Below are 22096 nucleotides of genomic sequence, written 5' to 3'. Positions count from 1 at the left end.
ACATAAATTCAGGCACATACATCTGTCTTACATCTCTGTCCTACATCTTCTACAGTGAAAACAGATGAAAAGAATTCATTTAGCTTCTCTGCAATCTCCTTATCCTCTTTTAGGACTCCTTTAACTCCATTGTCATCCAACAGTGAATCTGCCTCCCTAGCTGGTTTCCTGCTTCTGATATATTTAAAGAATTATTTATTGTTGGCCTTCATGTTATTAGTGATAACAAAGTGCTCCTCAAAGTGCTTTTTTGCAGCTCTTACTGTCTGCTTGCATCTCCTATGCTTTGTTTTCCTAATTTCGTTTTCCTAATTTGGGCAAGACTTCCTTTTTCTGAAGCAAGCCTTCTTTTCTCTAATAGCTTCCTTGATGCTGCTCATTAACAATGCTGGCGACCTCTTGGACTTAGTGCTATCTTTCCTAACCTGTGGTATACCTTCTAGCTGAGCTTCTATTGTGGTTTTGAGTAACCACCAAGCATTTTGAAGAGATTTAACCTTCTTGACTAGCCCTTTCAACATTTTTTTTTACAAGTTCTCTCATTTTGGAGAAGTTTCCTCTTTTGAAGTCAAATGTGATGGTTGGACTTCCTTGGCAATTTTCCACTTAAAAGTATATTAAATCTAATAGAACTTTTGTCACTGTTTCCAGTTGGTTCAACAACACTCGTATCTCAGACAAGGTCCTGGGTGGCATGATTTAGGATTAAATCCAGGGTCACCTCCCCTCTAGTTGGTTCCATGACCAACTGTTCTAGGGCACAGACATTGAGGGCATTGAGAAATTTAACTTCTTTGTCATTACTAGAACATGCATTTACCAAGTCAATGAAGGGGAATTGAAGTTGAAGAGCAGAGGGAATTTCCAAGTAGCGCCAGAAAGAGTGAAGTGGCTGGGCCAAAGCCGAAAGGACACTCAGCTGTGGATGTGTCTGGTGGTGAAAAGAAAGTCCAATGCTGTAAAGAACAATATTGTTTAGGAACCTGGAATATAAGATCAATGAATCAAGGTAAGCTGGAGGTGGTCAAACATGAGATGGCAAGACTGAACACTGACATCTTGGGAATCAGTGAACTAAAATGGACAAGCATGGGCGAATTTAATTCAGGTGACCATCATATCTACTACTGTGGGCAAGAATCCCTGAGAAGAAATGGAGTAGCACTCATAGTCAACAAAAGGGTGGGAAAAGCAGTACTGGGGTACAATCTCAAAAACGATAGAATGATGTCAGTACGAATCCAAGGCAAACCATTCAACATCACAGTATTTCAAGTCTATGCCGCAACCACTGATGCTGAAGAAGCTGAGGTTGATTGGTTCTGTGAAGACCTACAACACCTTCTAGAACTAACACCAAAAAAAGATGTCCTCTTCATCATAGGGGATTGGAATGCTAAAGTAGGAAGTCAAGATATCACCGGGATAACAGGCAAGCATGACCTTGGTGTACAAAATGAAGCAGGACAAAAGCTAATAGAGTTTTGACAAGAGAACACGCTGATCATAGCAAACACTCTTTTCCAACAGCACAAGAGGCGACTCTACACATGGACATCACCAGATGGTCAATATCGAAATCAGATGGATTATGTCCTTTGCAGCCAAAGATGGAGAAGCTCCATACAGTCAGTCAAAACAAGACCTGGAGCTGACTGTGGCTCAGATCATGAGCTTCCTGTTGCAAAATTTCAGCTTAAATTGAAGAACGTAGGGAAAACCACTAAACCATTCAGGTATGACCTAAATCATATCCCTTATGAATATACAGTGGAGGTGAGGAATAGATTTAAGGGATTAGACCTGATAGACAGAGTGTCTGAGGAACTATGGATGGAGGTCCGTAACATTGTTCAGGAGGCAGCAACTCAATCCATCCCAAAGAAAAAGAAATGCAAGACAGCAAAGTGGCTGTCTGATGAGGCTTTACAAGTAGCTGAGGAAAGAAGGGAAGCGAAAAGCAAGGGAGAAAGGGGAAGATATAGCCAAATGAATGCAGAGTTCCACAGAATAGCAAGGAGAGACAAGAAGGCCTTCTTAAATGAACAATGCAAAGAAATCAAAGAAAACAACAGAATGGGAAAGACTAGAGATCTCTTCAAGAAAACTGGAGATCTCAAGGGAACGTTTTGTGCAAAGACGGGCACGATAAAGGACAAAGAAGGCAGGGACCTAACAGAAGCAGATGAGATTAAGAAGAGGAGGAAAGAATACACAGAAGAACTATACAGGAAAGATCTTAATGTCCCTGATAGCCATTCAGTGCGGTCACTGAACTTGAGCCGGACATCCTCGAGAGTGAAGTCAAGTGGGCCTTAGGAAGCATTACTAACAACAAAGCTGGCAGAGATGACAGTATTCCAGCTGAGCTACTTAAGATCCTAAAAGATGATGCTATTAAAGTGCTGTACTCAATATGCCAACACATTTGGAACACTCAACAATGGCCACAAGACTGGAAAAGCTCAGTTTACATTCCAATTCCAAAGAAGGGCAATGCCAAAGAGTGTTCAAACTACTGTACAATTGCGCTCATTTCACATGCCAGCAAGGTGATGCTCAAAATCCTACAAGCTAGGCTTCAGCAGTATGTGAACTGAGAAATACCGGAAGTACAAGCTGGGTTTCGAAGAGGCAGAGGAACTAGAGATCAAATCGCCAACATTTGCTGGATCATGGATAAAACAAGAGAATTCCCGAAAAACATCTATTTCTGCTTCATTGACTATGCTAAAGCCTTTGATTGTGTGGATTACAACAAACTGTGACAAATTCTGAAAGAGAAGGGGGCACCAGACCACCTTACCTGTCTCCTGAGAAACCTGTACGAGGGTCAAGAAGCAACAGTAAGAACCGGACATGGAACAACCGACTGGTTCAAAATTGGGAAAGGAGTATGACAAGGTTGTATATTGTTGCCCTGCTTATTTAATTTATATGCAGAGTACATCATGAGAAATGCCGGGTTGGATGAATCAGAGGTCGGAATTAAGCTTGCCGGGAGAATTATCAACAACCTCAGATACGCAGACGATACCACCCTCATGGCAGAAAGTGAAGAGGATCTAAAGAGCCTCTTGTTGAGGGTGAAAGTGGAGAGTGCAAAAGCTGGTTTGAAACTCAACATTAAAAAAACGAAGATCATGGCATCTGGCCCCATCACTTCCTGGCATATAGAAGGGGAAGAAATGGAAGCAGTGACAGATTTTATTTTCTTGGGCTCCAAGATCACCGCAGACGGTGACTGTAGCCATGAAATTAAAAGATGCTTGCTCCTTGGGAGGAAAGCTATGGCCAACCTAGACAGCATAGTAAGAAACAGAGACATCACCTTGCCGACAAAGGTTCGTATAATCAAAGCTATGGTTTTCCCAGTGGCAACGTATGGCTGTGAGAGCTGGACTATAAGGAAGGCTGAGTGCCGAAGAATCGATGCTTTCGAACTGTGGTGCTGGAGAAGACTCTTACGAGTGCCCTGGACTGCAAGGAGGTCAAATCAGTCCATCCTAAAGGAAATGAACCCTGAGTGCTCATTGGAAGGACAGATACTGAAGCTGAAGTTCAAATACTTTAGCCACCTAATGTGAAGAGAAAACTCCCTGGAAAAGACCCTGATGCTGGGAAAGATTGAAGGCAAAAGGTGAAGGGGACAGCAAAGGATGAGATGGCTAGATAGCATCACCGATGCAATGAATATGGACTTGAGCACACTCCGGGAGAGAGCGGAGGACAGGAAGGCCTGGTGTGCTATGGTCCATGGGGTCACGAAGAGTCGGACACGACTGAACAACAAAATTATTACAACACTTCCTTGTTTGGATGCCTCCCTCATTTAATTTTCCATCTCTAGATCACCTAAGCATTCTAGTGCCCATTCTCTCAGTTTGAGAGATCCTTTTGGAGATCCTCACAATCCCTTTTTGTTTTAACCACTCTAAATAATGTGGTGTCATCAGCAAACGTGGCCACTTCACTTTGAAGTGACTGGGATTAGTCCAGAGCAAGTACATTAAAGTAGTTCTTGCATTTTAATAAAATATATACATTGAAAATAATACTAACATGTTTATTTGACCAGATTTTAAGTATTATTCTAAAAACTTAATTTTTTTAATTAAAAAGTATTACCATGTTGTGACATGCTTACCTCTGGCCAGTGGCCACCCATTGTCAAAGGAATAACTGATTTAAGGCACAATCCTATATATGATTAGACAGAAAAAAGGCCTACAGCATAGCTGGCTGGGCCATGCTGGGAGTTATAGGCCTTTTTTTTCTATCTAAACATGCATAGGATTGCTCTCTTAGGAAATTGATGGTCTTAAAATACACTAAGAGTGAATCCATCTGTCTCCAATAGTATCCCCCTCTTTTTCTACATATATTTATTCATAACACCATGCAACAATATCTATATATTTATTTTCTCCAGTTTTGTTATGCTTATAATACCTTATTTTTTTGTCTTCTTGTCAATATAATGTAATATATTGATTACATGTGCTGTTTTTCCCTTCCCCTTTCCCCTCCCCGCTTCTCATATTCATTGCCTTTGCCTCTGCCATATGACCACACTATTCCAGTTTGAGGATATCCACATCTCCTTGACATGTGTCCCCAAAGAATTATATATTTTTGCTTGACCTTTCCAGACAGCAGTCCTCCCTTCCCACATCCAGCTGTTTAATTTATGTATTCAAAACAAAACAAAACAAAACATAGCAACAAGTCTGTGCAGATTTCAATATAGATAGATATGTTCTTGAAGTATCCTGAGACAATGGCCTCCATCCACATGGACTTACAGGAAACTGCACACCCACCGCTCCTCACCAGAGATAATATAATAACATCATTACATCCCTTATCCAGGAAGAAAAGGGGTTTTAAATTCAAGATCGTCTTGTTTTACTGAGGATCTTTCCCTCTCTTTCAGTTCAGCCTCTAATCCACACTTTGGGTTTGTAAACGAATCAGAAGTTACAGGGCTGTTAACCCCAGATAACACCAGCCCTGCACCAGGTTATTTGATATTATGTACTCCTTCCTGCTGTTGTCCTCCAACTACAAAGCCGATGGAAAGAACCTTGGACAAGTTGGGGAATGAAAGCGCCTGGATGCAAATGTCTCCCCACCCCCTTGAGTACTGAACAAAGGTAAAAGTCAGATCTGTGACTCCACTTTCTTTGGGCTCTGGTTCCACCTACTTTGAGCTCTGGCCAAATGCAAACACACATGCGCTCACACATGCACAGTCACACAGGTTTATACCAAGTAATGCATACCTTGAGAGGAAAAATATTCCCTGATGGAAATAAACTCTGGAAGAATTTTAGGACCATATTCCTACCACACAAACCAGCAGGAGCCCTGCTCAGTCCTGATGTCTCAGAGGCTTCCTTTATTTACGCCATCCTCTTCTATTGCAAGGGGTGGGCTGCCAGCTCCTTCAAACTAGGGAGGGAGACACTCCCTAGGAAGAGATCATTACTGGATAGGGGTCTGGTCCCTGGGTAACTTAGTCCTAAAGGATCCGTTACCCCACCCCACAAGCTAAAGAAGTTAGCCATCATTGACATAAGATCATGAGGCTTTTGTCCGCACCTAGCATATATTCCTTTCCTCCTGGAAGTGACATTCAAAACAATCATAAGGCTCTTAGTGGTCAATGGTGCAATGTATTTCATATATAGCTAAGCCTCCCAACCTTGCAGGGAAATTAGAGATATTCCCATTCACAACTGGAGACAAATGAAAGGCAAAGGTTATGCAAGTCGGCCAAAGGGGGTGTCACTATCAAAACCAGGACAGAAACAGGAACTCCTTTTACAGGGGGCACCATACTTGCCCTGGATTATCTGGACCTGATGCATGGAGCGTTTATTGGTGTGCAGCACTACACAGAATCTAGACTTCTACACCTGCACCCTGGACGTGTCCAGTCATAACTATGAACTACACATGGAGACACAGGGTGGAGTCTTTCAAAATGATGGTGTCTTCCACTATAAAGTGGTTTCAAGCCCTAGCCTGTAAAACATGCGTGATTTGCTATTTTTTTTATTTTTTAAATGCAACCATAAAACGTGGTGACGATTTGGGAAATACAAAGTGTTGCTCCTTCAAGGTCCATCAATGGATGGAGGGAAAAGAAAGCAAGGGCATGGGAAGTGACAGCCTTACCTAGTTTTTAGCTGGCATTTCAAGAAAGCCTTCCTGGCAGCACAGTGCTCTAGAGTGGCCCATGCTGATGCAACTGCATCCTTATTGATCTTGCTAAGCTGCCTGTCCACTTGAATCCCATTATAAAACATTGCTACCAAATAAAAGGTGGGTCAGGTTGTGCTAACATAACTTGCTCCTGAGTAGCCTAAGTGAGTCACTGGACTCTTACCATTCAAAGTGTTAAATTCTTCAAGAAAGCAGCTGCATTCTTTGTATGCATAGCAGACAGCACATTATCAGTATTGAATAAATCATGAAAATGCTGAAGGCAAATGTTTTGACTTATTCCTGGCTGGAATGTTGTAAAGGATGTGTGTTTACTTCCATACATTTACATTACTTTGACCTTTTTCCAATGTCTTGACATATTTACCTAGACTTTTTTTTTTTTTTAATGGAAATGAAAAGGAAGAGCTGGTCCTGGGGAGCTCAGTAGTAAACAAGAGAATATTTTAAAAATCAGGGACAGAATGAAAAGTCTCTTGAATCCAGCAGTTTTCATTCACTTTTTCTCCCCAACACAACAGCCCAAACCCAGCTGTGTGCAAGTCTGAACATGTTCAAATATACACACTGAATGACAGTGGCTTCTGCGTGTGTTGCAAACCCCTAGACAGAGGGCACACTGTCTAGGAAATAATGTACAGCAGTCACATGGGTTGCCTTCCATGTAGAAATTTTGTAACATGTTAAGAGATCTTAAAGCACAATCCAGGCTCTTCACTGTGGTTAGTAACTTGGGCTGCGATCCAAAGCACATTTACTTAAAATTAAATTCCACTAATTTCAAAGAGGCATATATCTTTGGACTTGAATGCAGAGCTTTATTCCAGGACTGATACTCTGAAACACATCCCTTGTCCCCAGTTCCAGGGGATCCTAACAAATTCCAACAAGAAAAAAAGGTGGAAGACAACAGAAGAAGCCAATGTGGCCTCACAAAAAGCTCAGAGATGACCTGAAAACAAAAAAAGGACACATATAGGAAGGAAGGCCAAGTAACAAAGGAAGAGTACAGGCAGGTAGCACAGAATTGCAGGGATGGCGTCAGGAAGGCTAAAGCTGAGAACAAGCTGAGGTTAGCGAGGGAGGCTAAAAGTAACAAAAAGGCTTTCTTCAGATATGTGCGTAGTAAAAGACAGAGGACAGAAATGGTGGTTCAGCTATTAAATAAGGATGGCAAAATGATAACAGATGACAAAGAAAAGGCAGAAGTGCTCAATTCCTACTTCAGCTCAGCCTTCTCCCAAAAGAGGGTCTATGACCCCCCTGGCAAAGGCGAAGTACAGGCTGAAGGGGCAGGACTGCAGCTTGAGATTGACAGGCATATGTTAAAGGAATACCGAATTACTTTGAATGTGTTCAGATCTCCAAGGCCAGATGAACTGCATCCTTGAGTAATAAAGGAACTGGCAGAAGAATTCTCAAAACCGCTGTCTATTCTCTTTGAGAAATCATGGAGGACGGGTGAAGTGCCAGATGACTGGAGGAGGGCTAATGTTATCCCTATCTTCAAAAAGGGCAAAAAGGAGGAACCTGGGAACTACAGACCAGTCAGTCTGACATCAATCCCTGGCAAAATTCTGGAGCAGATTATCAAGCTGTAAACACCTTGAAAACAACGCAGTGATAACTCCAGGCCAACATGGATTTGTCAAGAACAAATCCTGCCAAATTAATCTGATCTCATTTTTTGATCAGGTAACCTCCCTTGTGGAATGTAAGGATCCTGTGGACATACTATACCTCGACTTCAGCAAAACTTTCGACAAAGTGCCCCATGATATCCTGATTAACAAACTAGCTCAAAGTGGGCTAGATGAAACAACGATCCGGTGGATCCACAGTTGGCTACAGAATCGGACTCAAAGGGTGCTTATCAATGAGACCTTCTCAAACTGGGGAGAGGTAACGAGTGGGGTACCGCAGGGCTCAGTCCTGGGCCCAGTGCTCTTCAACATTTTTATGAATGACTTGGAGGAGGAGGTGCAGGGAATGCTGATCAAATCTGACACAAAATTGGGCAGGATAGCTAATACCCTGGAAGACAAAAACAAAATTCTGCCACCTTGGGTTCCTTAAGGAGGAAAAAAGGCGGGATATAAAAGTAACAAACAAAACAAACAAACAAAATTCAAAGTGATCTTGATAGACTGAGTGCTGGGCAGAAAACAACAGAATGAAATTTAATAGGGATAAATGCCAAGTTCTGCACCTAGGAAAAAGAAACCAAATGCACAGTTACAAGATGGGGGATACTTGGCTCAACAGTACCACAAGCGAGAAGGATCTTGGAATTGTTGTAGATCACAAGCTGAATGTGATGTGGCTGCAAAAAAAGGCAAATGCTATTTTCAGCTGCATTAACAGAAGTGTAGCTTCCAAATTACGTGACGTACAAGTTCCCCTCTACCCAGTACTAGGTAGGCCTCATCTGCAGTACTGTGTCCAGTTCTGGGCACCACACTTTAAGAAGGATGCAGACAAGCTGGAGAGGGTTCAGAGGAGGGTAACGAAGATGATCGGGGGACTAGAAACAAAGCCCTATAAGGAGAGACTGAAAGAACTGGGCATTTTTAGCCTTGAGGAGAGAAGACTGAGGGGAGATATGATAGCGCTCTTCAAGTACTTGAAAGGTTGTCACAGAGAGGAAGGCCAGGATCTCTTCTCGATCATCCCAGAGTGCAGGACATGGAATAATGGGCTCAAGTTAAGGAAGCCAGATTCTGGCTGAACATCAGGAGAAACTTCCTGACTGTTAGAGCAATACGATAAGGGAACCAATTACCGAGGGAGGTAGTGGGCTCTCCCATACTGGAGGCATTCAAGATGAGGCTGTACAGCCACCTGTCAGGGATGCTTTGACTTATATTCCTGCATTAAGCAGGGGGTTGGACTCAGTGGTCTTATAGACCCCTTCCAACCCTACTATTCTATGATTCTGTGTGGCATGATACAAACTTGGGAACTAGTTGTAGTAGGGAGGAGATGCTATATTAGCATAGGGCCTAGTGCTATGGTTCATGTTCTCGGATGATAGCTGCACAAGAATTACATCCCAGGGCATGGTCTGAAGGCACATGAGGCAGCCACCTGGCTGAAGCGAAGCAGGTCTGGGTCTGGTCAGTGCCTGGAGGAGCGACCACCTGGGAACCACATGTAGCCACCTTGTGTTCCATGATGGAAGAAAGGTGGGATATAAATATAATAAATAAATAAATAAAATTTAAAAATCAGGTTAATTTACTTATCCCTGACCCAGCTGAATAAAGCCTGAAAGGTGCCTATGCTAATGTGGGGTGGGTGGTGCACACTTCCCTTGCCTGTATGACCTATGCCACCCTCCCTTCCCCATCTTTCATACGCATAGGTCCAGAGGCAGTCATTTCTCTGCCCTGTAAATCCAACAGTCCAACTAGGGGAGAGACTATTGCACTGTGGCAGAGCACTTGCTTTGTGTGCAGAAGGTTCCAAGTTCAGTCTCTGGCATCTCCAGGTAGGGCTGGAAAACTTCCTGCCTGAAACTCTGGAGAGATGCTGCCGCCCATCAGTGAGGAAAATACAGGGCTGGATGGACCAATGATCTGATGCAGCATAAGGCAGCTTCCTGCTTTCCTAACAATGAGCTTGCTTCCCCACACCCTCTCTGCCAGAAAGAACACTCTGCTGCAGCTGCGCATTGCCCTGGGAGCTTTCTTCCCCACCTCCCAGGAAGAACATCACAGCAAGGGGAAGACCAGCCAGCCCCCATCTTTTGGCTATTGAAGGAGCAGAAGCTCCAATGCTCAATTTCCTCTTCCCTCCCCACTGCTTTTTACTTTTGTATTATGTCAGTTAGACTGAGAGCCTGTGGGCAGGGGCTGTCCTATCTTTTCAGGCCCTTAGCCAGCCTGAAAATTCAGGTGGAGGGGAACCAAAAGGGAGGGGGCAATTCATCTGGCTTGCAGGCCTTTTAAAGACAAAATTGTAAACTTTTTTTTTATTATTTGTAAATAAAATTAGGGGGACAGAGGAAATTTAGAGGAGGCCAGCCCTGCCCCCAGCCCGCCCCTGGTTATGGGCCCATATCTTTTAATAACTGTACCGCATTTATATGTTATTAGGAATAGGAATAACAGCAGCAGCAGCAGCAACAACAACAGTGATTCTGGTCATTCTTTTCTTTGGGTGAGGCAGGCAACTGTTTTAAAAGTGGAAATATGACCACTGTTCTCCTGTTACGTGATAAGGAACTATCCACTACAGTGAAGTTCCGTAGGCAGAAGATCAGCAGTCAGCTTTCACTGAGAAGCATCAGATGATTAGGCTACAAACAGATTTCTCTCCCCGCCCCCAATACTAGATTGGAATATTTTCTATATGATGCGTCTCCCTCTTCGGGGGCACAAAATAGGGCAAACCCAGGCAGGAGAGGGGAGGTTTCAAATGCCTGGATGCTCACCCCCCCTCCCCCACACACAGGAGTCATCAACCCCTACAACGTTGAACTATTTATTCAATTTGACCACAAGAGGTTTAACTACTAATGGCACAATCCTATGCACGTTTGGACAGGAAATAAGGGCCTACAAAGTTGTAGGCCTTTTTCTGTCTAAACATGCATTGCATCGTGCTCTAAGGCTGCCATTCCACTCACACCTACCTACCTGGAGGTAAGCTTCATTGAACACACTGGGACTTCCTTCTCACGCTGGGACTTCATTGAACACACTGGGACATACTTCTGAGTAAACATGCATAGGATTGCAGGGCACCTCAAAAACTGCTCTCTGGTGCAAGGGAGCCTTGGCCTACCCTACAACCATATCTGGGTGGGGGGTCGGGGGTGGCTTCACGGTGACCCTTCCTTCGAGTATTATGCAGCCACGGGGTGAGGTCTGGGACTCCAAATAACATACAGTCCGTGTGTGTTACACGCCGGGGGGGGGGGGGGGGAAGCCTGGCAATCAATCCGAGCCCCCTTGCTTGGCGCCTCATGTATCCGAATCATACGCACACCTTGAGAAAGGAAGGCTTGTCGCGTGGCGTGTTTAGGCATATGCGTGAAACATCTGTTTTATCATGCGTACACAAACATAGCGTGTGGCGCTCCCTGTCCTCCGCGCCCCCACCCCGATCTGTGCCATAAGCATGAAGTCTTGGCAAGAGGCAGAACAACACACCCCGCTTCGACAATGCGCCGCTACAGGCCCGGCCGCGATGAGCGAGCGACCGAACAAACTCCCACACTGCACCGCGGCTGCTCCTTCAGCCGGCCAGCCCCACGCGCACGCGCACGCACCCCGGCGCACGTTCCTGCTCGTCCCGCCCCGGGTCTGGCTGCGGCGGAGAGAGCGTGGCGGTGTCCGCGGGAGCTGGTGCCCTGCGCGTGGAGGGGTTTATACAAGGTGAAGCCGCCGCCGCCGCCGCCAATGCCCGCTTCACCCAGTTGGAACGGCAAGCGGATTGAATTCAACCACACACACACACAGAGAACAAAATGAGGAAATAATTGTAATAAATATAAAAATAAATCCCACACAGGAATCAGGCTCTCCCCCGGCGCCATGCAAATGTGTTGGACTGCAACCCCCATCAACCCCAGCCACCCGTCGGCCGGGGTTGATGGGGGCTGTCGTGCGGCACATCTGGACGGCGCCAAGGTTGGGGTAAGGATGCCACAGAGAGTCTTCCAGGCCCACCCAATATCAGTCCTGAAGGAGTTCAGCCTCGGCTAATCCACTGACTGGAAGGAACAATGGCGGAACCGTAGCCGCCACCGCGGCCTCTCACCGACAGCGGCAGCCTGCGGGGAAGAGGGTGACAGCGGGGAATTCTACTGGGCTCCGTGAAACTGCGCAGGCGCGTCCCCATTCCAAGCCCTTCTGGGGGGGCACCGCGGCAGTGAGTCACGTGACTGTCTAGCCCGGGGCCCAGTCGAGCGCAGTTAATTCCATCTGCGCTCGCTGGCCGCGGCGTTCCGGGGTCGCCTCTCCCGGGGGTCGGCTGTGCAAAGCGGCTAAAGGCAGAGCTCGCTGCGAACGCCGCCGCCGGGGTAGGTTTCCTGCGGGAGCCTCCTCCCCCCCACTTTTTTTTCCTGCTTACTCACAGCAGAGTTAAAACAAAGCAAGGAAAACTCCCTTTCCCTTTGGCCTGAAAACAAACCCACCTCAGCAGTTCTAGGCATAGGGGGGCGGGGGGGGGCATCTGAGGATAATCATCCCGGCTCTGGGAGGGAGGGTGGAAAAAAGAGAGAGAGCGACAGAGACAGAAGGAATCCATAAGTAAAGAAAACCCATCCGGAGCACCTCAAAGGACTTAAAAAAAAAAAAATTCCAGCAAACGCGCTCTCCCAAAATGGAGGGCCAGGAAGAGGTTTGTTTGGGGAACGAACACGAGGGAGAAGAGGGGAGGGTGCGCAACGCGGCTGCAGGGGCTGAACGCGAAAGACGTCTGAGGCGAGGCCAGCTTCATAGAATCATAGGGCTGGAAGGGGCCCACAAGGCCATCGAGTCCAACCCCCCGCTCAATGCAGGAATGCAAGTCAAGCATCCCTGACAGATGGCTGTCCAGCCTCGTCTTGAAGGCCTCCAGTGGGGGAGAGCCCACCACCTCCCTAGGCTTCCTCCCCGAAGGTCGCCGGGGGCATACAGATCAGCAGCGAAGATGCAGCAGCGCCCACTCAGCGAAGCCGGTCAAGGGCATGCGCGCTGCCAAGAGCTAGAAGGACCCAAATTGTGCAAGAGCGTAACCAGCACCACCGCTCCCCCCGGACCGGAAAACGCTTTATCCTGTCTGATTATATGCCCCCGAACAACCTAGCGGCTGTTTTCGAACCCCATCCCCCCATCCCCCAGCTGCTTTTTGTTCATATTCTTCCCCTTCGGCTGGGAGCGGGAGGAGTCCAGCTAGAGTATTCAGGCACTTCCGATACCATCGTGCGTGTCTGCTTCGGCTAACGGGGCCAAACAGAAGAGGGCGTTGAGGTTTGGGAGGGTGAGTTCCAACTTGCGCCATAACACTGCCGCGTCACACACGTGGAGGCGAGGAGGGCAACCCATCACATCCGATAAGACTAGCCTTGAACCAGGCTGCCTCGCTACAAGCACACGTAATCACCCCACCCCCCTTTTTTTAAACACACACACACCATGGAAACGCTTTTGGCCTGGAACTGTTTTCATCTTAGACTACAAACAGATGTTTCTCCCCACGTGTTCTTGACTTCTAATCTTAGCTGTCGAATTATACAAGAGCATTTCATGGAGACTAGATGTTTTCGGATAGGCTCTCACCTCCCCCCCACACACACACACACAGAATAACTATTCCAGTGCTGCAGCTAGGGCTAGACTTTGAGGCCAAAGTTCAAATGACCAGAGAGCAGCAGGTGAGGGCATCAGGGCAGCAGAAGCAAACTCCGTTTTATTCCTGAAGTCCTGATGGTGCTATGATTTACGCAAGTTTAAAATGCAAAACTGCACATGCTCAGAGTACATTTTCAAAAAAATCAGGGTTTTTTCTAATGTATCACGAATGTAGAAGCAAAGCATGGGATGGAAGTTGCAGGGTGGGCAAAGAGAAATGTTGGTTGTGTGCTTCACAACTGAATTAAATGGTCTTAAGGGGTCCCCGCTTGGTCCATGGTCTAAAATTAGCTGTGCTGCTGACCTTCACCGCCTCTTGACTGCAGTGCTATTCTACCCAACTCCAGCCCAGTGTAGGTTTTATTTGGTAGATCCCAAGGGGTAATCACGGGCCTTCTACTCTTGGAACTGTAATTGATATAAGGCAATATGTACTTTGATAGAAGTGGCATGCTGTAAATGGAGAATAATGGCTTGATGCCAAGGGGGAAGCTGTGCTGCTTTCAAGACTAAGTTTGTAGGAGTCAGCATAACAGTGACACTCCAGTCTTCTAATGCAAATCAACAGGATGTGTCACTTTGGCAGGGAGAGAGAGGCTCCCCAGTATACAATACAAGCAGCCCTGTTATGAATGGAGGGCAGAGGGATGAGAGTGAGCATAGCAGCAAAAAGAAAATGCCCCCCCAAACAGGAGAGGAGACTTGCTAATCAACTACTGCACATGCAGTTATAATCGTGGATCTCAGGAAACAATGCACCTGCCTTGAAAAAACAAAGGAAGGGCTGCTTACAGGAGAAGAAAGCTGGTCTATGAGAGCCTCCCCCAACCCAGTACCCCTCCAGATGTTTTGAACTACAGCCTCATCATCCCCAGCTATGCTAGCTGGGGATAATAGGAGCTATAGTCCAAAACAACTGGAAGGGCACCAGATTGGGGAAGGCTGCTTTATGGTATGGTAACAGCCAAGGCTCTGAAGTTCAAAGGGGGAAATTTCAGAACAGGCACAGCTAGCAATGTTTACAAGATTTGAGCAGCATTCGAGCCACATTTTCAAGTAGAACATGGCTTTGTTTCACATTCCGCTTTAGCTAGAAGAATCACTGAGACCACACCTCCTGATCTACAAAACACACACACACTAGCCCATCCCTCTTTACTGCAGATCTGTGTGTGCGCGCGCGCGTGTAGTTCGGCGACTCCTCGGCTAAGGAATTTCTGCCACATATTTTTAATGTCTCTGACATGCATGTTCTACCTTGTTTCTGAAAAATCCCAACCTGCTTAAGGACATAGCAAGGAATAATCTACTCTTAACAGGCTTCAATTTAAAATAGTTGGCATTCCCCCCCCCATGGCAGATATAATGGGGGGAGGGCTTTAAAACTTCAGAGAAAATAATGGAATCCCTGTAACTGACACCCCTGTTACCCCCCCCCCAAGATTCTGGCTTGTCAGCTGTAGATCTTTTTAACAGCCTCTGCATTGCAATCAAAGACAGCTGGTTCATATGCCCAGACTAGCTGCTTAATGGGTCAGGTAAAAGGAAAGGTCACATGGCTACAGAAAACCTCCATACAATAAATGCCCTCTAGCTATGGTTAACTTTAATTAACTACAGTATTACAATTCACTGCAAGCTTTTTTTCCATACATGCCCACTGTCTCTTGACAGTCTCCTTGTCAACAGAAATAAGATGGGGTGGGGGGTGGGAGTTCAAACTAGCTTGGAAAATGCTTTAAAGGGGGCCTGCAAATTAAATAAATGTCTCTGGGGAATATTTGGCTACAACACCCTTAAATTACATAAATCCACCAGAAGAAGAAGAAGAAAAAGGCAAATACTTGCTATATTTCTAGTGACATACTGATGACCAATCACAGTATTTCTATAATTACTTTTCAATTTTTAAAATCTTCAGTGCAGTCTTACACATATTTTATTCAGGAGTCACATGCATCCAGTGGGATTTATTCCCTAAGTGTGTTTAGGATTGCAGCCTTAAGTATTCATTGCCTATTGGTTATTGAAACAGAGTTTAATCCTTATAAATTATCATGTGTTGATGCACATTTTTAAAAGCCTTCTATTAAAAACAAAACAAAACTTAAGAATCTTATTTTGTACATTTATTCCAATCTGGAAGGAATTCAGTGGGTTATGAGATTCATAAGCATCAATATCATCCTTTGCAGAAGATGTAAATATATAAAAGATATTCATTTTAAAAGATAACATAATGGCATCCAAGGATGAATCTCAAACAGGCACAGAAAAAAGACACCACAAAGCAGGACAGCTCTGAAAATCCAGGTACACAGTAAAGCCCTAAACTGCAGCGCTTCATTTATCACAACTGACAGGAATAGAAACCAAAACTGTAGTACTAGCAGTAACCAAATACAAACCCAAAGGCCAAGAGGGCTGTTTTAAAATGCCTCTTCACATCTGTTTTTCAATGGGCCAAAAGTGTAAATGCTACTGGCTGCTGGTAACCTATGGCACAATGGATGGGGCCACCTCTTCATTCATGCTGCAAAAACATTGAACCGTCAACAATGTGAGGATTGTTGTCTCCCTTTCCTCTAGTTTGCCTCACTAAAGAAGACAAAGTTCAGGCTAGGTTTGTTTGCATTTTCCAGCCAGTCAGAGGGGCCTGTATGTTTACTTTGCCGGTAGGTCTGGTCACCTAAACAGGCACTCCACTCCCTCCCCAGATCTCATGAAAATGCAAATGTCACTTTTACAAACTTAATAAAAAGAGTAATTGCGTTTGCCCGTTGCCAGGAAGAATGCAGTTCAATTTACTGCAGCTAATAACTGCTCTCCATTTGGGGCGGGGGAAGAAGCAACAATTCACATTCATCATTGCTTACCAATATAGATATTTCTTATCCAAATAAACCTTATTTTCAAGCAGTCAAGTTATATGCAGCTAAAATACATGCTGCATTAATTTGACATGTCAGAAAATTCCTGCAGGAAGTTCAGTGTGTATTCCAGTGCCAAGATTCAATGGATGCCTTTCCCACCACCCCTTGAATAGCCTAATGCTATGCATGTGTTATTCAGATTTAAGTCTGACTAAACTGTTTTACTCCCAGGCTCCTGTGCACAAGATTAGTTTTAATTACATTAGTAGACACTCCATTGCATTTATTTTTTGGAATGAAAAAGGCTTGAAACCGACTTGCTGTACAAACCTACACGTCTACTCAGAAATCCCACTAAGTGAAATGGGGCTTACCTCCAAGTAAGCTGCGCAGCTGCAATCCTCGCAACACTTACTTGGAACTTATTTCTGAGTAAACAAGCACAGGATTGTACTGTTAGGATTTAATTCTCTCTGTTACATTCCTCACAAAAAGATGCCTCTTGTATAACAAAATCCTTGCAGCATGGAAGCTCTAGGGGGAAATGAAAGGCAGGAACAGTGAATAGAAAAATGCTTAGTCAGCAACTGTTTCTGCAATATTAAAACGTGAAATGTAAGCAAGTATAATGCCCATATCTAAATCAGTTAAATAGCATCACTATGCATATTCTCTGGTTGTGTGTGTACAAATGGCACAGTTAGAAGAAGATGCAGATTTGTGGTAGAATAGTGAGGCATTCAAAGGGGGCAATATATTTTGTCCTCTCTGTTGTCCAAGCACTGGGCAAAGAAACACTTACTCGGGAACTATTAATATCAATTGAATTTATTACAATTTACTAAGCTCCAAGGCACATTACAGTGTTCTGTTAACTACAGAAATGTATAAAGGACAAACAGAGCATGTTTTCCATGTACAGCAATTTTGCTCTAGTGTTCAAAAGCTTCCGTGCATCAATAAAGCAAAAACAAAAAACACATGAAGATTAAAAAATGTTCAGATCAATAGAAACAAACTGAAACACTTTTTTACAAAGTTGCAACAAAAAAGCACCCCTATATCACCCCCACCATTTGCAAAGGAACAAAAAGAAATAAAAAGCAAACAAGAAAAAGAAAAAGTGAAGGACTAACACTCTGGGCTTGTAAAAGGTAAGCTGTCACCATTTTTGTAGCATTTTTAATTATTTAGGCATCAACACTGGCCTTGGCAAAAAGAAAAGGGGTTTGTTTATTGTGGGGGGTTTTTTTAGTTTTTTTTTTTTCTTTTAGAGAAGTGCATACATTTACAAAAATACACACCAGCAGCAGGTAATCGCTAAGGGCTATTTAACTGTGTACCTAGCCAACACACTGCCAAAGAAATGAGAAACAGGTATTATGTGGTAACCAAACAATATTATATTCTGTTTTAACAAAAACAAAAAGAACAAAAAGAACAGCTCTATCCTTCAAATGAAGAAGGGTACATACCTTTGTTTCAAAATATAGAAACATACGACGAAAATAAGGTCTATACATAAGACTAAACTTTTCGCAGTAGTGTCCCGTGTGTTTTGTTTCCAATATTCACAATTCTACAACTTCAGGCGGCTGAAGGGGGTTGGATTTGCTGTTTTGTTTTCAAGGGTCTCTCTCCTTTTTCACTTTCACATCCCCAGCTAAAATGGTCGCAATCTCGCCCTGCATAAATGCCCAAGGCACGTTGGAACCGACGAGGGGGCATTTCTCGCCACTGGGGCAATAGACTTCGCCCGTCGCCCCCTGAGCCTTGATGCTCTCCCGAGAACAAGGGAAGCAGAACTTGTGGCTGGGCACCGAGGGGCATTGCACAAAGTGGGTGTCTTCCAAGCGTTCGTGGCAAATGGTGCAGCAAAGGGGTCCGCTATTGGCCATGGGCGAGTCTGGAATGTTTTGGGGGTGCACTTGGTCCATGCCGGGGTGGGCGTTGGGGGGTGGGGGGGGCACCTGCAGGTTCATGTCCCCATTGCGGGAAGCCAGGCGGCGCTGGCCGGGCACCGAGGCGGGCGACACGGGACTGCTGCTGTTCCTCCGCGTCGACGTGGTCGAGTGGACCGAGCTGCCGTCCTTGGGCGAGTGGGCATTGCCCAGCGTGTCGGCCACCGACATGAGCGCCGCCATGGGCGACTGGCCGTTCTGCGGGGCCGACTCCGGCGGGGTGGTCCGGTTGGAGTGAGGCCCCAGCGGCGGCGGCGGCGGCGGCACCCCGCCGAAGCCCCCCGCCGACATGGTGAGCTTGAGCGCCTCGCTCTGGCTGGCCATCCACTGCTGCCGCTGCTGCTCGTCGCTCAGCTTGAGGCTGCCTTCCGACGCCGAGTCCGACGGCTCCGGGGAGGCCTTCCTCTTGCGCAGGCCGCCGCCTCCCCCGCCGCCGCCGCCGCCGGGCCCGCGGCTGGAGGCCGGCCCGCCCGCGGCCCCGCCGGCGGAGGAGGTGGGCACCCTGGGCAGGCTGACCTGGGTGGTGGGCAGCATCGGGCAGGAGGCGTCGAGGTAGGGCTGCGGCAGCATGTCCGCGCCCACCATCTCCTTGAAGAAGCGCACCGACTCGGGCAGCAGGTCGCCCAGCAGGCGCCAGTCGCCCGAGCCGTGCTTCTTCTCGTACTCGAGGTACTTGAAGCCCGACGACAGGCCGCGGCCGAAGTCCTTCATGCAGTCCTGGTACATCTGCTTGGCCACGCCGGAGGCGCTCGAGAAGACCGTGCCGGAGCCGCTGGGGTACTCGATGAAGAGCTTCAGCTCGTAGTCCAGCCCGGGCTTGGAGACGGCGTCGAAGGCGAACACGCGGCCCAGCAGCGCGTGGTCCTTCTTGAAGCGCACCTCGTAGGGCGTGCAGCCGGCCAGCGTCAGCAGCGTCTCGCGCACCAGCTTGGGCTTGCTGGCCCAGTCGTCGGCGCGGTTGCGGACGCTCTCGCTCAGCTCGGCCAGCGCCTCCGCGTTGCGCTGCTTCTCCTTCAGCTCGCGCTCCTGGTCGCCGCTGCTCGACACCGAGCCGGGCCGCTTCCCGCACGGGTCGCCCGAGGAAGACGTTGACGACGACGACGACGAGGCAGGCGGGCCCCGCGGGGGAGGCAGCGCCACGCCGGCCGCGGCGGGCCCGTTGAGCAGCGTCTGCGGCAGCAGGTTGGGCGGCACGTTGAGCTGGGCCCCGCCGCCGCCGGGAGCGAGGCCGCTCACCAGCCCGCCGTGCGCGCCTCGCCGGGGGGCCGACGACGACGACGAGTTGGGGCTCTGGCGGTTCAGCTCGGGCGGCCCGTCGTCGGGGGCTTTGGGGAAGCCGTTGGGGCCACCCAGGCCGTTGGGCAGGCGGCCCGCGTGGCCCCCGCTCAGGCTGCCTGGAGGCGGGGGGTACTCGAAGCGGCTGCGCGGCTCGCTCAGCCCGTAGCGCTCCAGGCCCGACGGCGCTTTCGAGGCGGCCGCGTCCACATGGTTGAGCTGCTGCTGCTGCTGCTGCTGCTGCTGCTGCTGCACGGCCGCCGCCGCCGCCGCTGCCGCCGCCGCCGCCTCTTTGGCCGAGAGCCCCACGGCTTTGACGCCCACGGGCGGCGGCGGCCCGGGCGAGCGGCCGTCCTGGAAGCAGCCGTGCGCCCGCTTGAGCTGCCGGGCGGTCTCGATGACGAACTCGATGCGGTCGGCGCCCTCGTAGTTGACGCAGCCCCGGCACACGGGCTCGCTGAAGTCCCAAATCATGGCCCACGGCATGCGCGGCAGGTCGCACAGGTAGCACGACTGCCGCCGCGAGGACGACACCTGTGCCGCCGACATGGCTGCTGCTGCGGGAGGAGGAGGAGGGCGAGGAAGGGGCCGCCGCCGCCGCCGCTTCGCTCTGCCTCGCGGGCGCGCTCTGCCTCAGCCGCCGCCTGCTCCGGCCACCCTGCGCGGCGCGGGGGGGCGCGCCGCCGCCTGCTTTCCCGCTCTTCGCCGCGGCTGGGCGGGGGGAGGGGGAGGGGAGGGCAGGGCAGGGCGCGGGCTCTTCCTCGCCTGCCCCCTGTCCTCCCTGCCTCCTACCTGGCCGGGCGGGAAGCGCTTCCGAGTCTCCTCACGCGAGGGGCGGAGGGGGGAGGTCGGGTCCCCCCTCCAGCCGCTGCATCCGCCGCTTCCCGGGGCTCCTGCTTCGGCGTCTCGGAGCCGCGGCTGGTCCTGCGCCGCCTCTTTCGTGGGCTTGGAGGCGGGAGGGGGCGAGACGTCGCGAAGGAGAAGGCGCGGAGGGGCGGGCGCGGGAGAGGGGGCGGTCCGCTACCTGCTGCTCCGCCGCTGACCCAAGCGTGGCCGCTTCCCCAGCAGCGTCGCGGGGGGGGGTCGGGGGAGGCACCCGTCCGGCGGCTCCGAGGGGCGGCTGTTTCGGTGGGGCCGGCGCGCCTCAGGTCGGCGGCGGAAGCGGCATTCTGGCCAGCAGCAGCAGCGGCGCCGCCAGCTCCGCGGCTCGCATCCTCCGGCGCTCCTCGGAATTCGGATCGGGGGAAGCCGGAGTGTCACTCCGGGCTGCTGCCGCCGCTGCCGAGTGCGGCTCTGCCCCTCCTCCTCGCGCCGCTCTCCATTCGCCGCTCGCGCCCCAGCTCGGGCGCCGCCTGGGTGGAGCGCTCGCGTCACCGTCGCGCTCGCCCCCCCGCCGCCTTTGCAGTTCCCCTTTCGAGCACTGACCGACCGACCGACCAGCTCCGCCTCCCCTCCCCCCCCCGCTTCCTCTGTGTCTAAACACGGGGAGGCCACTTGTTGCGCGGAAATTGCGCATGCTCGGCACCCTGCCCATTTCCTCCCTCTGCGCTCCGCTCCCCTCCCCTTTGTGTGTACAACTCCTGAAGGGAGGCGAGTTGCCGCTTGGAAACCAAGGAGTCTCGCTCGCGCGCGCGCGCGCGCACCGCGGGCTATGTTTGGAAAATTAAACCCGAGAGCTCTCTTCCCTCCCCGCCCCCCTTCTCCTCATGGTAGTTCCCCCACAGCGAGAACGCAGCCAGAAAACCACATGCAGAATACGATCGCGCCTCCCTGGCTGAGCTCTCTGTCTACGAGCGTCTCGCGTTCGGAAGAGGGTTGCTTCGGGTGGGGGGGGGGGGTGTTGGGGCGGCTGGTGGCTCCGATTTCTGTGGGGCTCTGAGCCGTTCTGGGTTCCAGCCAGAACTCTAAAGGAACTATCCAAGGTGCTGAACCCTATCCCCAAGATAGGTGCAGCACCTTGGATAGCTCCTTCAGAGTTCTGGCTGGTTCTGACGGAAACCCAGGGTGGATCCACAGCCCCACCGAACTCGGAGACGCCAGCCGCCACTGGTGTGTGTGTTTGCTTTTTGAGCGTCCTTTTAATCTCCGGCAGCGGCACAGCTTCCTGCTGTCAAAATGGATAGCAAAGATGTATGAGGGAGGGGGGCGGGGGGGTCCTTAGTAGACTGAGCCCGATTTTACCGTGTTCATAACTCGCAGATGATGCGCACACTTGTTTTGATTAGTAGTCTCGGAACAGCAGTTTCCCTAAGAGTTGGATCGGGACATCTCGCCCTCTTTGGGTCCCCTCGTCTTGAGAACACCCCCACAGCCCTCGTCTTCGGCCAAGCCTGGGTCCGCTCCGCTGCCATTCGTGTCGCGATCCGGTGCAGACTGACAGTGGTGCTCGAGCATCCGCGGGATCGGGATGTAAAAT

General features: G+C 49.1%; 1 protein-coding gene across 1 annotated transcript in view; it reads right to left on the bottom strand.

Annotated features, from left to right (window-relative positions):
• The window catches only part of IRF2BPL (interferon regulatory factor 2 binding protein like), a 62529-nt gene extending 42214 nt beyond the window's left edge, over positions 1-20315 (bottom strand). Inside the window, exon 1 of the mRNA XM_084841773.1 lies at positions 17920-20315. Within this exon, the coding sequence (XP_084697899.1) occupies positions 18070-20229 (2160 nt within the window). The 5' untranslated portion in view covers positions 20230-20315 and the 3' untranslated portion in view covers positions 17920-18069. The remainder of the gene's footprint in view (positions 1-17919) is intronic.
• Between the last annotated feature and the right edge of the window lie 1781 nt (positions 20316-22096).

Source organism: Heloderma suspectum, chromosome 1, assembly GCF_057233095.1.
Source record: "Heloderma suspectum isolate Gila_16-S chromosome 1, 16-S_ref, whole genome shotgun sequence".
Classification (NCBI taxonomy): Eukaryota; Metazoa; Chordata; class Lepidosauria; order Squamata; family Helodermatidae; genus Heloderma; species Heloderma suspectum.
This window is presented reverse-complemented; position numbering and strand designations above follow the sequence as displayed.